This window comes from Mixophyes fleayi, chromosome 5, assembly GCF_038048845.1.
Source record: "Mixophyes fleayi isolate aMixFle1 chromosome 5, aMixFle1.hap1, whole genome shotgun sequence".
Classification (NCBI taxonomy): domain Eukaryota; kingdom Metazoa; phylum Chordata; class Amphibia; order Anura; family Limnodynastidae; genus Mixophyes; species Mixophyes fleayi.
In genome coordinates, this window is record NC_134406.1 from 187,832,689 (window position 1) to 187,851,522 (window position 18,834).

The 18,834-nt window shown below is 38.3% G+C and overlaps 1 protein-coding gene across 3 annotated transcripts in view; it reads left to right on the forward strand.

The window, feature by feature from the left end:
• CARMIL1 (capping protein regulator and myosin 1 linker 1) overlaps positions 1–18,834 on the forward strand; it is a 227,789-nt gene that overhangs the window by 198,768 nt on the left and 10,187 nt on the right. For all 3 annotated transcript variants that reach the window (XM_075213171.1, XM_075213169.1, XM_075213170.1), the window contains 4 exons: positions 1,749–1,858; positions 6,514–6,970; positions 13,291–13,357; positions 17,911–18,111. In XM_075213171.1, the coding sequence (XP_075069272.1) occupies positions 1,749–1,858; positions 6,514–6,970; positions 13,291–13,357; positions 17,911–18,111 (835 nt within the window). The remainder of the gene's footprint in view (positions 1–1,748; positions 1,859–6,513; positions 6,971–13,290; positions 13,358–17,910; positions 18,112–18,834) is intronic.

Genomic DNA, 18,834 nt, shown 5'->3' on the forward strand with positions numbered 1-18,834 from the left:
ATCAGTAATAAGTTAAAACAATACATTTAAGCAAAGAAAAAGACACCTATCTGTAATAACATATCAGCAGGCATTATAAACAAGTGTCATGCGGTATAACAAACATACTGGACAATAAAGCAAGAAAGAGCTGGGGGCCAAAAGTAGAGACTCCGAGGGCCGCATGTGGCCCTAGGGCTACATATTGAGTAACAAGTTAACCCGTGCATGATACTCATGCATTCTAGTCAAATCAAGCTACTTAAGGTGTTAAAAGGGTTCTTGTCATGCATTTGGGCCTAGCCCAGGCCTCCTCAGGGGAAGAGCGTTACTTCCCGACGCAAGCGCCCTTTTTTAACGTGGTTTTGTCCACATGTCACCACCTCATCATTTTTCTCCATCACCTCATCCTTCATCTTCATCGCCACATCCTTCATCAAGCTACTTAAGGGGCTAGATTTACTAAACTGCGGGTTTGAAAAAGTGGAGATGTTGCCTATAGCAACCAATCAGATTGCAGCTGTCATTTTCTAGAAGGTACTAAATAAATGATAGCTAGAATCTGATTGGTTGCTATAGGCAACATCTCCACTTTTTCAAACCCGCAGTTTAGTAAATCTAGCCCAAGGTGTTAAAAACTCCCCACTGTCACCCCCGGCAACCACCAACCACTCCCAACTGTCACTTCTCCTTCAAGAAATATATAGGTCAGTGTATAACTCTGCCCAGCAGGTGGCGCTGCAGCTTGTTTTTTTTTGTTTTTTTACACACACGCCACTAGGCATTTATATAGTAGATGCTGGTTTAAACATATGTTGGATTGCTGTGAGTATGTCATGTGTATGATCTGATTCTTGCCTCCGCTTTCTCAACCTCACTTTACCTCACTCATTTCTAAAATGTGTTTTATAATTAAATGTGAATCACTATCGGTGAAAGCAATCTTAATACATCTCATATAAGAACTTACAATGATGTCTAAAAGTGATTACTGTTGAACATTTCACTTGATTGAAGTTATGATTATATTTCTTGATTTCGAGGTCTGTGCATGGACACCATTAGGAGTTGTGATGTTCAAGAGTAGAACCAGATACTTCATCAAATGAAAATATACCTTTGTAAATATGTTTATATCTTTAAAATGATACCTATCCTTGTTTTACTGGTGAACTGAAATGAAGTTATATAAAAGCCACTGTATTTGTAAAGTACCTACCTTTACACTTACCAGCATGCTATATATCCCATTCTCCCCTAAAAGCTTCATAGAGGATTATGTTTTGCTAATATACACTGTGCACAAATGTGCTGTAACCCACAGAAATTAATATGTTCGCTTTCTTTACCCAAACTTGTGTCTTTAAAATTAACATGTACAATCTAGTTGGTCCTTATTGGTTACAGTACATTTAAGCAAGCATGTTATTTTTTTAAACCTTGCTCAGTGTGCCAGGTTCCCACTGGGCCTGCTGATTAGAGCAGGACTGTACTTTACAATCCATGAAAGCAATGCACACATAGCTGTAACAAAGGAAATGTATCTTTCATATGTATTTCATAAATATGTATTGCACATATGCTGTTCATAGACAGCATGCATACATTTAATGGCCTAGCTATTCATGTATATGTATATGAGTGCACACTGCATAATTTATAATGCTGCCCTGCTACTGAAAAAATAGTGTTTTATATACTGCATGTTGGGTAAGAAGGACTTATACGGATACCTACTAAATGTAACCTCTCCTTGTTTGGTATTCCAGCAACATGGAGCTGAAGCCACCCCAGATGGGGAGCAGAATGGCCTCACGTCTAGAGTAGATGAAGGTGTGGATGAGTTTTTCAGCAAGAAAGTGACAAGATTTGATTCAAAGTAAGTTAAATAAAGGAAATTCAATCAGACTGTGCTGAAATGGGACTGATCCTCAAATTAAGTGAAAGTTAACTTGAAATGTAATTAATATTTTTTAAATTAAAAAAGCAGTGCTTTGTTATATAGTAGTGGTTCCCATTATTTAAACTGGGTGTGTGTATATATACTACAAGGGAGACTCATCTGTCTTGTTTTCCCCTGAATGAAAGCACAGAACTATTTTCTCAGAAACACATCCAGGTGTTCTGTGCCTGCTGCCATATTTCTCTCTATCCACATACCAAGCCATTTACTTGAAACAATAAATAAACTGCTTTGTTAGTAACATTTGCATTACTCTGAATTTATTTGCTGTGCCTACATACACCCACTACAACCTGCATTGAGAGAAAAATAGGCATGAACAAACTTGGTTTGTCTAATGTGAACATAGTTTTATATAGTCAAAGAAATATATGAACAAATGTTAAGTCAAAGAGCTATAATAAAAAAACATCACAGCCCCATCTGACTATTCTGTTTACCTTTATACAATGCAGAGAGCATTTTAGTAACCTTTTATACAACACAAATCATTCTAGTGAGAACATCTTAATAAACAATATACAATACAGAGAACATTCTAGTGACCTCTATTCACAATATACAGTAAATGGAACAGTCTAATGACCCCTACACAATACATAGAACATTCTAGTGACTTCTATACAATACATAGAATATTCTAGTGACCCCTATACAATACATAGAACAGTGTAATGACCCCTACACAATACATAGAACATTCTAGTGACTTCTATACAATACCTAGAACATTCTAGTGACCCCTATACAATACATAGAACATTCTAGGGACCCCTATACAATACATAGAACATTCTAGTGACTTCTATACAATACATAGAACATTCTAGTGACCCCTATACAATACATAGAACAGTCTAGTGGACCCTACACAATACATAGAACATTCTAGTGACTTTTATACAATACATAGAACATTCTAGTGACCCCTATACAATACATAGAACATTCTAGGGACCTCTATACAGTACAGAGACCATTCTCATGACCACTACACCATGCATACCAATGACTACTATTCAATCTCAATCTTGTACTGAAGGACACTATAAAATGCAGACCTTTAAAATCTCTGGTGGTTTTATAATGCAGACCACAGCAAATAAATAACTAATAACTGTTAATAATTATCTAAAATAAGTAAATCTCTGGTGGCTTTTCAATACAGAATAGAACCCATGACCCCAGCAGTGCTAGCCAGCAATGCTAACCACTGTGCCATCTTGATTAATTATACAGTAATGCAAAATGTAGCAAAGCAAAATGACAGCTTTTGCAATGAAAAGGGCAAAGCACTTAATTGATACTTCAATACATGGTTACAGCACACTGTGAAATCCCTTTAAAAGTATCTCTTTTCACACTGTTTGAGCAGACAGCAAGTGGGTATTGAATACAATGCAAAATGCACTTCCCGCTGAAAGTGTTCCTCAGGTTATGTTGTCAAGAGAGATGCTAAATGAGTGGAAAATCTAGCTGTGGAGTAAGTGTTTCATAATTAACGAGAAATTCCTTTTTAGATATTGTTGTGCTTTAATAATTGAAATCATATAGATATATATATATATATATATATATATATATATATATCTTTAAATTAGTTTAAGAAGGAGATCCATTGAATCGCAAAAGCGCCATTTTCATGTGCACACTTGAAGCTTGCTAATGACTGTTCATGAAATAATTTCTGTTCTGCCTTTGATCAAAATGTGTATAAGGAGTCTTAGCAATAAGAAGAATAGACCATTCTCCATTGGTTCTCATTGCGCTGTAGTCTTGAATTTTTTATGTAAAGGTGACGCTGAAAATTGTAATGTTAAAAATGAAAATATTTATTTTAATATATATATATATATATATATATATATATATATATATATATATATATATATATATGTGGTAACTGCAGATAGATAAACAAGTATGGCGCTCCAATGTGTAGTATTGATAGTAATATGGGAAGATGTAATAAAATGCGTACCATATAGATGAAATCAATGATCTTGTGGTAGAAGCAGAGTTCTTCTTCTGAGGTAATGTCTCCCCCTCAGATGATGCAGAGTGAACTCTGAGATGGCAATCCCTCAGTCAGAAGGTCATCCAGGGCGGAAATGGATGAAAATAGACAAAGGATGCAATGTAAAAGTATGAAAATGACAATTTATTAAGACGAGTAGTAGTAACTCACATATAGTAGTAAAAACGATGCCAATAGCGACCACAGCTCTGGTGGTCGCTATTGGCATCGTTTTTACTACTATATGTGAGTTACTACTACTCGTCTTAATAAATTGTCATTTTCATACTTTTACATTGCATCCTTTGTCTATTTTCATCCATTTCCGCCCTGGATGACCTTCTGACTGAGGGATTGCCATTTAAGAGTTCACTCTGCATCATCTGAGGGGGAGACATTACCTCAGAAGAGGAACTCCGCTTCTACCACAAGATCATTGATTTCATCTATATGGTACGCATTTTATTACATCTTCCCATATTACTATCAATACTACACATTGGAGCGCCATACTTGTTTATCTATCTGCAGTTACCACATCCCTCCGGATTAACCATCTGGACCCAAGTGATTCAAGGCTGCCGCTCTTAAACGAGCTATGTGTTTTTATCGGGACTGATTGTGTATATTCTGGTAAATCCATTCACCAGTTATCTATACTGGTGGTTACGTTGAGGTTATTAGCGCTGTTTATATATCTGTTGTGTGTTAAATATATATTTATATATATATATATATATATATATATATATATATATATATATATATTTTAAAAGAGAGAGATATTAAAAGGTTACTGTAATCATATTCTTATGTATAAAACCCTTGAAAAATATATATATATGTTGGAAAACAAAGACATATAGGCTTCCTTTCCTGCTAGTAATTCAGAAAAAAACCAGCTATTGTTATTTGTATCTTTTTAGAATTTCTATTTACATGTACTGTTGAATAAAATATCCTGCATTAGTGAGAATATATTTTCTTGTCTTCTGGATATCTGTTGTGATTATCAAAAGATGTCTTAAAGTGTGTAGTTAGTCTAGTAGTGTCTCTCTGAGATCAGATGATATTAGGCATGTTACCACTCACAGATACAATGTATAAATCTGGCCTGGATAACCTGTGTTGTGAAACTACAAGCCCCAGGATGCTTTGCCAGACAATAGCTGGCATGCTATGCTGAGACTTATAGTTTCACAACACATGGAGAGTCCCAGGTTGTCCAGACCTGATATACGTAAGTACCTTTGAAACAGTTTAAAAGTTGCATTCTAGGGTTCTGTACTCTAGAGACAGATATTCATATGGATCCTTTAATGTTTTCTAGATTCCTATTGTGTGGGAATATACGAGATTTTATTAGTGGTTTATTAATCTGCATGTGCACAATTATTGTATTTGATAGCAATAAGCAAGATTTATTTTGTTCATAATGCTAATATAAATAGCTAAATATCAGCTAGTGTACTATTTACACATTAAGGCATATTCCTTTCTATGTCCCATTGATCTAAGGGTTTTGGGTGTCTGAAGTCTCAACATACTAAAATTGCTTTAAATTCCTGACTCTAAGTAACAGTGAAACACCTAATTTCATAATCTGGAATCTGTCGCTGATACTATCTCTTGTGCTTAATCGGTCAATCTCCTATTACACAGTCAGTCACTGGCACTTCTGAATATGTTAGTTTGCTATTGACACTAATTGCTACTATACTGTGAGGATTGGCTGTTGCATTGATTTGGATAGCGGCGAATGAAGAATGATAAACACTGCTATTCTAGGGCATGATTGGTTCACCTATTAGTAATATCATAAATAGGACATCAGTCTGTAGCGCTGAGATATATTGATAGGGCAGCTTTTTATATAACTGATTGGCTAGCTATAACCACACCCACAGGAGACAAACCAGGCCAAGAAGGTTTTGACAACACCCATTTTTCCATTGCAGCTCACAGCTAGGAGAGTCTGGGCCACTTATATATGTGTTGCATCCCCCAGTGCTAAAAGTTGCAAGCCTTACGTGGTTATTATTTACTGTACTTTATGTTGTCAGTGCTACTCTGGGGAAATAGCACAAGGAAATTTTAGAAGAATACATTTTATTCCATTTTATTCATAGGAAGATATGAATTGAATAAATGTATTAGGAAGAAAAGTTGGCTAGCACATGTCAATCGTATTTGATGTAAAGAAAATCTTTGCCAATTGAATAGTATTTATTTTATATTTCCCTATTTATTCCATGTATATTTTGACCTATCTCAACCAGGACTGAACATCTGTATGCTTCAATGCCAGTATTAGTCTACATTTTATAAGAAAAGGTCATCGGACTATTTTTTTTTTTTACAGTTTAGAAAAAGAAAATAGGAATACTTTTGACATTTTATTGTTTTTTATTATTTCATACATATAAAATATTACATTTATTGTTTTATGTTGCTTCTCCTATTTTGTATGTATAGTGTTATTTCCATTTGTTAATGATGCTATAGAAAGTAAAACCGTTTTAGAGGCTAAACACTGCTTTCTCTGTTGGCACAGAAAATATTCCTTCAGAAGTGCAGAATTTCAAGATGCTAATGAGGGTGAGGAAAAAAAGAGGCGAGAGTCTAGGAAAAGTGGCTTTCTAAATTTGATTAAGTCTAGATCCAAGTCCGAACGTCCACAGACTGTTATAGTGACTGAAGAGCCTCCGTCTCCTAGACCTTCTGTTAAAAGTCCTGCTCCTGACACAGGCAAAAAAGAGAAAGTGACTGATACCAACGGGGCTGTGAGCTCCAGTGCGAGTGCGGGGAGTAGTGGACCTAGCAGTAGCACAGAGAGGTCAGAGGAGGTAAAAACACCGGACTCTTTAGAAGAAAATCTACAACTGGAAGATGGAGCAAAGACCGACAGCAAAAGCAGTCCACAAAGTGGGAGGAGATATGGTGTTCAAGTGATGGGGAGTGGATTACTGGCAGAGATGAAAGCTAAGCAGGAAAGGAGAGCCGCAAATAAGGTATGTGCCTTGATATATGTATCATATTTTACCACGTAGCCTATAAATTAGAGGTCTTGGACAACCATGAACTTTTGGGTGCAAATTGTAGTAAAACAGAGGAGGGAATATGTTGCATTGAGATGTAGATCCTCAAAGAGATAATATTAAATACTGTGATGGGGTGCACCACCAGAGAATATACAAACATGGTCAAGCCCCCCGTGTAAAATCAGTCTCCAAAGTAGAAGACCACAGAAGAGATAACCCGTATAATGACTCATTGAAAATATGAACAGGCCACTGATGTGTGCAGAGCAATGGATGGATATATAGTATAAAGCCAGTGGCGGAAATAGCGAACTGTGGGCTCCGGTGCAGGGAAGCGGGGAGGAGGGGACTGGGGCCCACAGATCGCTAGTTCCCTAGTGCAGCGGGCCCATTATCTCCATGGGCCCCGGTGCACCACACCTGCTGCACCAATGGTAGTTCCGCCACTGTATAAAGAATACAGTTTGCAAGAGCTGCTTTATTAGTGAAAAAAAGTATAAAAATAATCAGACTACAACAATAAAGCACACAAGTAGAGAGAGTACCAGAAGCACAGTGATAATGATGAGATAACACTAGTTTATATTAAATGAAACTGCAAACATTAGAAAGTGAAATTACTCACAATGACCCTGGTAGATAAGTATAAAATAATGACTCTATTACATAAGATAAACCAATCAAGGTATAATTTTCGACTCATTTAAGACAAACATGTGACACATATATTTAAACAAACACACTTAGCCACCAGTGAAACCAAGATATACTGAGCAGAAACACCCTAACACAGCCAGCAGGCCAGCCAATGCATTCTACCCCAAGGAGTTTGATTTTGTCAATAAATCAAAACAGTACTTGCATCCCCATTAATGTTTCATAATAAACCTTATTTATAAAGTGTGTGTATGTATACATATTGTGAATTTTGGAAGTGAGAAGTCTTGAGTTAAATGCTTGTAAATGTCCGTTTATGAACACAGAATAGAAAAGAAATTAGCCAGTGCTTCTAAATGCCCTATATGGATACAAATCAAAATTATTTGTTGTCAGCACATATCTTTTCTATTGCAAATCTATATGTACCTAGCACAATGGTAACCTGTAGTGTATGGGATTAACCGAGAACTGACTTATTTATTTTCTACTTTGTTCTGACCTCCCATAGTGGCAAAAATGAGGACACATGGTGACTCCAATGTAGAATACAGCCCCAAAATTCAATCCAACAATATCCTATTAAACAGCCTTTACTGGGCAGGAAAAGTCACTATGATACAGAGAGTATGGATTCCTAGTGGGAAGGAATGGTCTCCAAGTGAAAATAGTGAGTGCAAGGTCCCATGTTATATACCTGAGTCAGCTGCCTCAATGACTAACACACACATTAATTTGTACAGCCGGTACCATATCATTATTTTCCAAGTTGGAATATATCATTTCTCCGACTAACCCATTGAGCACTAGAATGTTGAAATGCTACTTCCAAGGATGTGAAAATAAAGTGCTTGGTCATTTCTGAATAATGCCAGAATTAACAAATATAGTTGTAAAACTGTAATATAGTGTCTGATGAACATGATAAACCAAGGTGGGAATCTACTATATATAACCACTTTTAGTCATACAGTCCATTTGTCCATGGCAATCCAGAAGTCCAGGGGGTATATTTACTAAATTGCGGGTTGAAAAAGTGGAGATGTTGCCTTGGCAACCAATCAGATTCTAGCTGTCATTTTGTAGAATGTACTAAATAAGTGATAACTAGAATCTCATTGGTTGCTATAGGCAACATCTCCACTTTTTCAAACGCGCTGTTTAGCAAATATACCCCCAGGTGTCTGAAAGTTTATTAGTACACATATTTTAATAGTTTAATAGTACACATCAAACTGCTTCTCAGGTATATACTGCTTTATACCATAAACCAACAAAAGTCACATACTTTGTTCAGTCACTGGTTTTATGCTTTTTTTTTCCAAATGTAACTCTTTTTGTATTGTTATTTGCTTAATAAGGTTGACTTCAAAGGTTGTCATCTCAAAATACTTGAGCACCTCTTAAATTAACTTCAAGCATTACCCCACTGGTATGTGATTTAAGTATTTGGTATTATCATGGAATTCCAATTACAGGCCAGCTACTTGTTATTTAGCTGTAAATTGTCATGTTTGCTTCTGTTGGTAACATTCTTTATGTCACTAGTGACAACAAGGACCGTGATGGCTCCATAGGATTAGGAGCTATAAAGTGCAGGAAATGGTAGGAGACAGGGAAGAGATTGTACTTGGCATTGAGAACACACTGACCTGTTGCCAAGAGGCATGGGACTGTCCTTTTATGATTGTTGTGGTTTTATAAGACCTGATTTTAGATCTGTGTGCAATAAAAGTTTCTAGCCTTCACATTTAATACATTTTTATTGGATACAGAAAGTAGGATAACATGAATGCAGCTGAAACATCATCTGGTAATGCTGGGTTTAAAGTCAGTAAAATACATCACGTTCTTCAAGGGGAAGGTTTCCAGTCCTCTACCTCCACCTAGTGTTCTGTTAGCTATAGCTTGTAGCTTGCTTTACAATCAGGCAGCGTCACAAATTATTACAGTACAATGGACAGCATTATACAGCTAAGAAGTGTAAGGGCTCGGTTAGCGGTGGACTCTCTGAATGTATGTATGGAAAACACGCAAGTAAAAAAGTGTATTTGCTCGTATATGTTCAGGCAGAAACATCTCAGAATGTGTCAAGCTCAAAAACAGTAGCATTTGTGCCATGCTTACATAACACATAACAAGTGTGTATACTTATGCCTTGTGATAGTGTAAAGATAAAGAAAGTGTAAAAACACATATAATAATGTAATTAAGTGGCTACAGCTCCCGCAAGGGATAAACCTTCTAAAAGACATATCTGCGGATGTTCCTACGTCTGTTGCAGTTACGTTAACACGTCCTTACTGTATTCAGCCGATGCTTGTCCGCCGCTGCCCACCCTTATTTTGCCTCTCCAGTTGTAAGGATATGCAAGTCATCGATAAGAAATAAACTATTTACAAACATATGCTTATGGCGTGCGTACGCAGTACAGAAATCTTATGCAAAAAAACTGCAGGCCTACATCCAATGCTAAATAAGCCCCCTAGTGACTAGGCTGCTGCTCTCAAAGATGGGCAAGGAGACAATTTTTGTGGACATCCTTGCTCCAACAGATAATTTTGCATCATTAATTGCACAGAGAAACTTCCTTTTCCAGCTACGTATTACACAGACAAATCCCAATGGCAGTTCTATATTGCACAGTGATACCTTCATGGTCAGTCCTGTATTGCACTAGGATAAACACTATTGCAAGTCAGATATTAAGCAGAGATACCTGCTCTACCAGTTATATATTGTATAGAAATACCACCCCTATTTCCAGCCATATATATTGTACCCCATACAGTTGCCACCATATTGTTCAGAGATACTCTAATTGTTACCTACTGTATTACAGTACAGAGACTCTTCCCTCCCCCTTTCCTGTCTTCCCCTGCTTATGCTCGTAGTGCTGAATAATCCCAGGACTGAACAAGTGACATCAGACGTGATGGCAAGTGCAGTCGTCACATTTGCTGTCACCTGAGTGGTCAGTGCACAGATACACTATTCATGTCATGCCAGGAGAATTCTCTCGTGAGTATCTAGCTCAGAGGAACTCCTCCAGTAACAGACATTTTTGGGCACAGACCCCACTTAAAACAAGGATTGTCCCTGGCAAGCGTATTGTAGATTTATTGCATGCTTAAACATAATCCGATAATCTTCAGCCTGAATATGACACAAAACTGCTCCATGATTTGCACTCAAACCCAATACAATAGTGAATTACTTCTGATGCTCAGCTCCCCGGCAACCCTGTCTGGCAGCAGTATCCAGAGACTTACCTTTTTGCTGGCCAGTCGGTGTCCCTTCTGTGCATGCCAGCTTTGTTAGGTCACCAAGCATCGGTGGAAGCTCAGTCTCGGGCTTTCGGTAGCAGATTCAGACAAATGTAAAGAAAATAGTTAAAAGATAGGAAACAAAATAAGAATTTTAAAGTAATTGTAAATTCAAAAAATGCTTTATTTAATTATATAAAGCATTTTTTTTTTCCCTCTATTGCTGCTGTAGTCACCATTCTGAGATGACGATTGTAATCAGTGAATTGCAGAGGAAAAAGGTACCGCTGTGATCTTTTCCGAATAGACTCCTCCATACTTTGCAGATTTAGGGCTCTTCTCCCTATGATAAATAGACCGGGGGGTATTCAATTGTTAGCGGCGAGCTGAAATTCCGCGAGTAAACTACCGTATTAACGCTTTTCGCGCGCAATATTACCGTATAAACAGTAATGTTTTTTGAGCGCTCGTTTTTCAGCGTTAACGCTGACAATTGAATACGCTTTGTGTTAGTATGAAATCTCTGTGCTAGGCCACCCTCAACCCCTACACTTTCCCATCATATATATATAGGAAATGCAGCTCGCACCACTATGAAGTAGGACAAAATCAGCACTTTTCAACCATAATCTGAACGGTTGCCAGACTGCTTTGACAGCCTGGTGCTGCTGCTGGTGTCTTAAGCTTGATTACTGCTTGGCTGGATCCTGGAATGTAGGAGCCTCTTTATAAAGGAGATATGTACTGTTCACCAGGCAAGCTGAGCAATAAGTGAACATTATAGGCCTATCCCCAACCATCTCAGCATGAAATCAATAGCACCCATATTTAATAATTAGGCCTTTCCCACCCAACAAGCCCCAAAATGAAATTAATACTATTTATGTTTAATAAATAAGCTTCCTGCCCCCCAACTAGCCCCAAAATAAATATATAAGTAGAATTCACATTTAATAGACCTATTTTCCCACCAGCTCCAATGTTAAATTATTAATATTCCCATTCAATAAACAGACCTACCTCCACCAGCCCTAATATTACATTAATAGCATTCCCAGACAGACAGACAAGGGTCAATTTACAAATGACAGGCGACTGCTGGATGGCGCCCACCTTAGTCTGGCACATGGACCACCATGATGATCTGAGTGAGGAATCTCTCAGAGACACTTTGACTGTCACTGTGACAGCCAGAGTGGCCCTACATCACTGCTCACAGACATCTGAGCTGGTGCCCCATCAGGCGTGCGCCCTGGGCAGTGGCACATGAACCACCATCATAGTTACGGCTTTGCCTTAGCTCTTTAATAAATAATTTATGTAAGTTTACAATGGTAAAACAATTGTAATCAACAATACAATGTAAATTTTAAAATAACCTTTTAGGTTCTAAAAGATGTTGGGCAGCAGATGGCCCATGGGCCGCCAGCAGTCCAATATGGCTTCTCCAGCAACCCCCATGCCTCTGCTCTTGCAAAGGCTTATTCTCTGCTTTATGACATAAAGCAGAAAAGAAGACTTACTGTGATCGGAACGGCCAGCTTCCACATCACGTGATCTCCTCTGTACAATACAGGGAGGCTGTGCAGCACATCAGAAAAGGAGAAGAGAGTGCTGTGCCGTCTGCACACGTAGCCTCCCTCCGTCCTCTGCTGGAAATTACTGGACTGAAGGGAAGTAATCATTTTTAGGCAGGTGTAGCATTAATAAAATCAATTTACATTAATAATTTAATACTGTCTTATATTTGTTAGTAATAGATTATTAGTAGGTAGTCACTGGTGAATGGAGGCATATTGGAAGGTCTGTGTGGCACATTGGAAGTAAGGTAATCTGAGGGGACTTTTGGAGTACTCATGAGGTCTATGAGAATGAGTGGCATTTTGGGGTTAGTTATGGGCATTTTGTGGCATATGGGTGTCTGAGAGCATGTGGCGCAATTTTGTAGCAACCTGGGCCTGAGTGGCATATGGGGGCATTTTGGTTTGTGTGATGTGGGAATGTCCAGGTCATTTTGAGGCTGTTTTCTTCATTACTGTGATTTAGGTTCCTGTACAGCACTTTTGAAGGTTTGGAAGTGTATCAGGTTGCCCATCCCAGTCGTCGAACAGTTGCTGTGCACTTTACATTATGTACATTTTGTGTGTTATCATCTGTTTATTTCTGTAAGAATTTACATTTCTTATGTGGGTTTCTGAATAATACATTGATGAAACTGTCCATTATGTTTGTATTCTTTGAGGAATCCTTAATATTTTGGTTTGTAATACATGTTTTATTCAGGTATATGAAAAAAATTATAAAAAAATTGTCTGTGGCAGCGAAAGGGATCATTTTATATGTTATCTTTTATTTTGTTTTTTACAGAAATTTGGAAGTGATGTTCCCAGCAAAGAATCACAAGATGGAGATAAACTAGATGGAAGTGGAGCAGGTTTGTTCATTTTATTATATAGTGAGCGGAAAAATTTGGAGGGGAAGATTATTTTACTTCACACAGATAGTGGTATTTTTCCAGTATGCACAAACATTAGTGTAGACCCCCTTTAGACTTTTCCATTGTCTATCTGAGTACACACTTTGTATGAAATTTTGAGGATATACATCGTACTTGACTATTCTGCTGGAAGTCTCCAGGGTTTCAGGGAGTCCTCCCCAGACTTGATAGAGTAGGTCACCCTCCCGGATCTCCCTTGTTTTCTTTTACTGGACAGGTACTGATGACGCAATTCACAGCATCGTGGTCCCACCCCTACTGCAAGATGATGCAATCAAATCATTGTGCGGCGAGGGCGGGAGGGGGGTCTTCATTATATCAGTTGCGTTGTAAGGCCCCGAACTCACTTACTCTTAGGATCTCCCCATGATGGCCTGAGACTAAACTGTGTATGTCTACAACAGTAGAAAAGAAGTCACTTCAAAATGCTTGATCCACCATTTAAATTTATTTTACACCATTTACCTTAAGCTACAACTTGTTTTAGGCTTTGTTATGTATTGAAGCAACTCTTCTGTTTGGAATGCCGCCATCTACACTTGTCCAAACAGCTCTAATCATATATAAGAAACGCTTTTCTTGATGCTACATTGCCATATTAATCCATGTACTGGCCTATTAATACAAGCAGCACAACAGTTCAAGAATGGCGGGTGACATCACAAAACAAGAAGATGATTCTTTTGGACTGCACGTGTGCATTTTTTCAGTTTTAATGCCTATGTAATGAAACATACTACTTGACTGCCAACTTAATCTGTGTCATTTATATCTGTTTCACTGCCACTAATTAGAGATGGATTGTAAAGTAGTTGTAGTGAAAATATGATCATTAACTAAAATAGCAGTCAGCAGTGGAGAGAAAAGCTACTAATTGTGTATTTTGATGTCCTTAACAAACAAGATTCACATTTTTGATGGTTGAGAAACATAGTTTTGTTTTGCGCAATTCAGAGTTCACAAACTCACGAACAAATGGCAGCTAATCTTGGAATAAATTTGTAGTTCACAAACACATGTTAGCGATTTTTGTGCGAGCCTCAGGAATGATCAAATATTAAATCAACATATCAACAGCTCAAGCAATAACATTAAAGCTTTTGATAGTAAAAATAAAGTAAAGAAAATTGGTTGTTTGTATTGACTGCTGATGTGTTTTTCAAAAGTGCACCTTAAGGGAGTGAATTACAGTTGCATGCAGAATATGCCTGTTTGCATCCGCGTATGTTTCTACACACATACAGTCATGGCCAAATTTTTTGAAAATTACATACATTTTATTATTCATAAAGACTGCTGCCTATACTCTAGAACGTCATGAATAGCGATGAGATGAATTGCAATTAATTTCAAAGTCCCTCTTTGCCATGACAACTAACTTTATCCCAAAAACAACATTTCCACTGCATTTCAGCCTTGCCACAAAAGGACCAGTTGACATCAGGTCAGTGATTCTCTCGTTAACACAGGTAAGAGTGTTGATGAGGGCAAGGCTGGAGATAACTCTGTCATGCTGATTGAGTTAGAATAACAGACTGGAAGCTTTAACAGGAGGTTGGTGCTTGAAATCTTGTTCTTCCTCTGGTAAACATGGTTATCTGCAAGGAAACACATGCAATCGTCATTGCTTTGCACAAAAAGGGCTTCACAGAAGGATATTGCTGCTAGTAAGATTGCACTTTAATCAACCTGTGAGGGTACCACCCTTAGCTGGGATGGCAGTTACCCTCTGTGGGATTCAACTCACTCAGGTAGATGAGAATATATCCAAAATAATACTTTATTACGACAGCACAACACCAACACCACAAGACGTTCACAAGTTACAGAGTACATGGTAGCATGTATTATCCAGCAGCCTCTTGTAGTCAGCACTCCAAAGTAATAATTTCTTTCAGAGTATCATCCTCCTACAATATTACCACTACCGATTAGCAAAACAGTTACTGGCTCACATAGACCGTGTCCTGGTAGGGTTTCCTCCAGCGGCACCACAAAGTCTGGCCCAGAGTCCTTTTCGTTGATGTATTGTACACCAGGATCCTCCAAGCTAGAATAGCTCCCCTGGCATTCTCCTCTTCCTATATTCTTTGCTGTATACACAGGAAGTAGGGTCAAATGTCTCAAACCTCTCCCTTGAAGCAGGGGTCTCTCAGTGGACACTTTAGCTGCTAGGTATACTGTCCCTATTACATTGATTATACAATGAAATGGCTTGACTCAATTAGCTGTTTGGCTGGATACACTAAACATGGGGTTACAATATTACATCAGTGAATGACACTGCACACTTACATGAAAGATTTTTGATACATTGTATCAACAGTGTTATACCATCTGAGTCTGTGATACATTTTAATACAATAACATTTATATTGATACATGTTGATATATTTCCCAATGCTATTTCATCCAGCATATTACTGTAGAGGCACATTGTATATCAACTAGAAGTTCTAACCTAATTACCTCTCAGATTACCTGTTGACCTAGCTAATTATCATGGACTGCCAGCTAGTTAACTCAGACATCATTCTGATTACGAACCAAATCTAAGCTGCACCTCATAACAATAGATTTTTGAGACAAATGGAAATTACCTTAGCTAACACAGGCAAAATGACTTCTGCTGTCCTGTTATTTTCACACAGTATGGCAATATTCTTTATATTTCTACTACATACAATATTGCAGGTAATAGCAAGGGCAAAATGTACCTAATAATAATACACATAATACACTGATGCTCTGGTGTATATACGGAGACTGGGCCAAGGATTAAAAAGTACATTAAACCGTGAGAAACGGGTGATGAATACAAAGTTCTCAGTCCAGTTGCACCCTGTTTCCTCACACAACCATTTATCGGATCATCAAGAACTTCAAGGAGAAAGGTTCAGCTGCAGGATCAAGGCACCACCAGTACAGAGCTTGTTCAGGAATGGCAGCAGGCAGGTGTGAGTGCATCTACATGCACAGTGAGGCGAACACTTTTGAAGCATAGCCTGGTGTCAAGAAGGCCAGCAAAGAAGCCACTAACCTCCAGGAAAAACATCAGGGACAGACAGACATTCTGCAAAAGGTAGAGGGATTGGACTGCTGAGGACTGGGGTAAATTAATTTTTTCTGATGAATCTTCTTTCAGATTGTTTGGGACATCTGGAAAAACGCTTGTCTGGAGAGGGACAGGTGAGCGCTACCATCAGTCCTGTGTCATGCCAACATTAAAGCAAACTGAACCATTCATGTGGTGGGTTGCTTCTCAGCCAAGGGAGTGGGTTCACTCACAATTTTGCCTAAGAACACAGCTATTGATAAAGAATGTCACCAAAACATCCTCCAAGCGCAACTTCTCCCAACCATTCAAGAACAGTTTGGTGATAAACAATGCCTTTTCCAGCATGGTGGAGCACCTTGCCATAAGGCAAAAGTGATAACTAAGTGACTCGGGGATCAAAACATCAAAATTTTGGGACTATGACCAGGAAACTCCCAAGACCTTAATCCCATTGAGAACTTGTGGTCAATCCTCTAGTGGTGGGTGCACAAACAAAAACCCACAAATTCTGACAAACTCCAAGCATCGATTAAGCAAGAATGGGCGGCCATCAGTCAGTATGTGGCCCATGTGGAAGTTGATTGACAGTATGCCAGAGCGAATTGCAGAGGTCTTCAAAAAGAAGGGTCAGCACTGCAATGATTGCACTTCATGTAATTGTCAATAAAAATCTTTGACACTTATGAAATTTTCCTTCAGTTTACCAATGCAATATCTGACAAAAAGTTCTAAAAACACTAAAGCAGCAAACTTTGTGAAAACCAATATTTGGGTCATTCTCAAAACTTTTGGCCATGACTGTACATTTCTTTATCTATCTATGTGGTGTACATCTTCTCCCCACTCTGGACACATCCATCACAGTGGAACCAACAGCTCAAATGGAGCTCTAGTCCACATGTGTCAGCCCCTGCATATGCTCAGAAGAGCACAGTGTGGGCCTTCAGAGTGGATGGACACGCAGACCACCCGCATGTGCTGCCACACATGTACCCTAAGATAAGATGCATCTGAAAAGGACATGGTTGACTTGTGTCTGCATGCTCTTGCTGTACTCTGTTTACATATGATCGCCCCTGATCTGCTGTGTCAGATATGTGGAGCTCAAACTAGAAAGGTTTGACCGTGAGACTAGTTTTGAGTGAAGATGCATAATTACACCGACCAAGTGCACTTGCATCCAACTCCAAATCAACCCCTAAGCATGTATGCTTTTGAAATCCGTAAGAAAACAGGCTTCATTGTTTGACATAAACACATTTTATTATCACAAATGCATTCCTTGTCTATTAACAATGAAAACTAACTAAATTACATGTAAAGATTGAACAGTGTCATTTTGTCTAGCTAATCGGCTTGTTTATGTTTGTGCATTATTAAAATAGAATGAAAAAACAATTATCATTAAAACATTTTTTTTTTTGCTTTTCAGTTAGTAAAATTCCTATGACAAGAGCTGATTCCATTAATTCTTCTCCAGAAAAAAATCTTAAATGTGATGTCAAGTCCGAGACCAGTGTACGATCCAAGAGTTCCTCTGGTACACCCACTAGTCCAAAACCATCTCTTCAATCATCCAAGCCAACAGCACGTCCTACTGTGCCTCAGAAGCCCAGAAGTAGCTCTCGCACTGGTAAATAATTTTCCCTACATAGTAACAAACCATGCATTCACTCTCATATAAACCTATGCAGAGCTGAGGTGTCCTAGATCACTATGCGACCTGGATTGCAGTGCTTGTCTTGAGTGTCTGGATAATTCATTGTGAGTCAGTCGCTCGCAAAATAAGGAGACAGATGCTTGTGGGAAATTCAGAGAAAGCCTTTAAGTAGGGAGCTAATGTCATTGAATGTGGGGAGAGGATAGAGACCAGGGGCCTGAGTCATTAAGGAGAGTAAAGCATATAAAAGGAGTAACTTTGCACTTGGGCAAAACCATGTTGCATTGGAGGGTCAGGTAAATTTAAAATGTGGGGACAGATTTATAGTTTGGATAGGGCATGTCCTAGATCAACTTTAAATTTCAGTGTAAAAATAAAGCTATCAAGTATTTATGTGTTACATGAAAAAACAGCCTGTATTTTCCTTACATGCCAAATATTAAACTAACTTGTACCCCTTGCATTGTAACATGGTTTATTCTGGAGAACATTTACTCCTTTTTCTCTTTCACACTAGTTGGGGGACACTGCTCACCTTGGGGTATAGAGGGCGCTGTGGAAGTAATGGCACTAAAATCTTGTCTAGCTTGCTCCCCTCCCCTATAAGGCCATTTTTGTCTAGTCTTAGAGTTTTTTTTGTGTTTTTTTTTATTTTTATCGATAGTAAGGTTTTCTCACAGTGATTGTCGCGGCTAC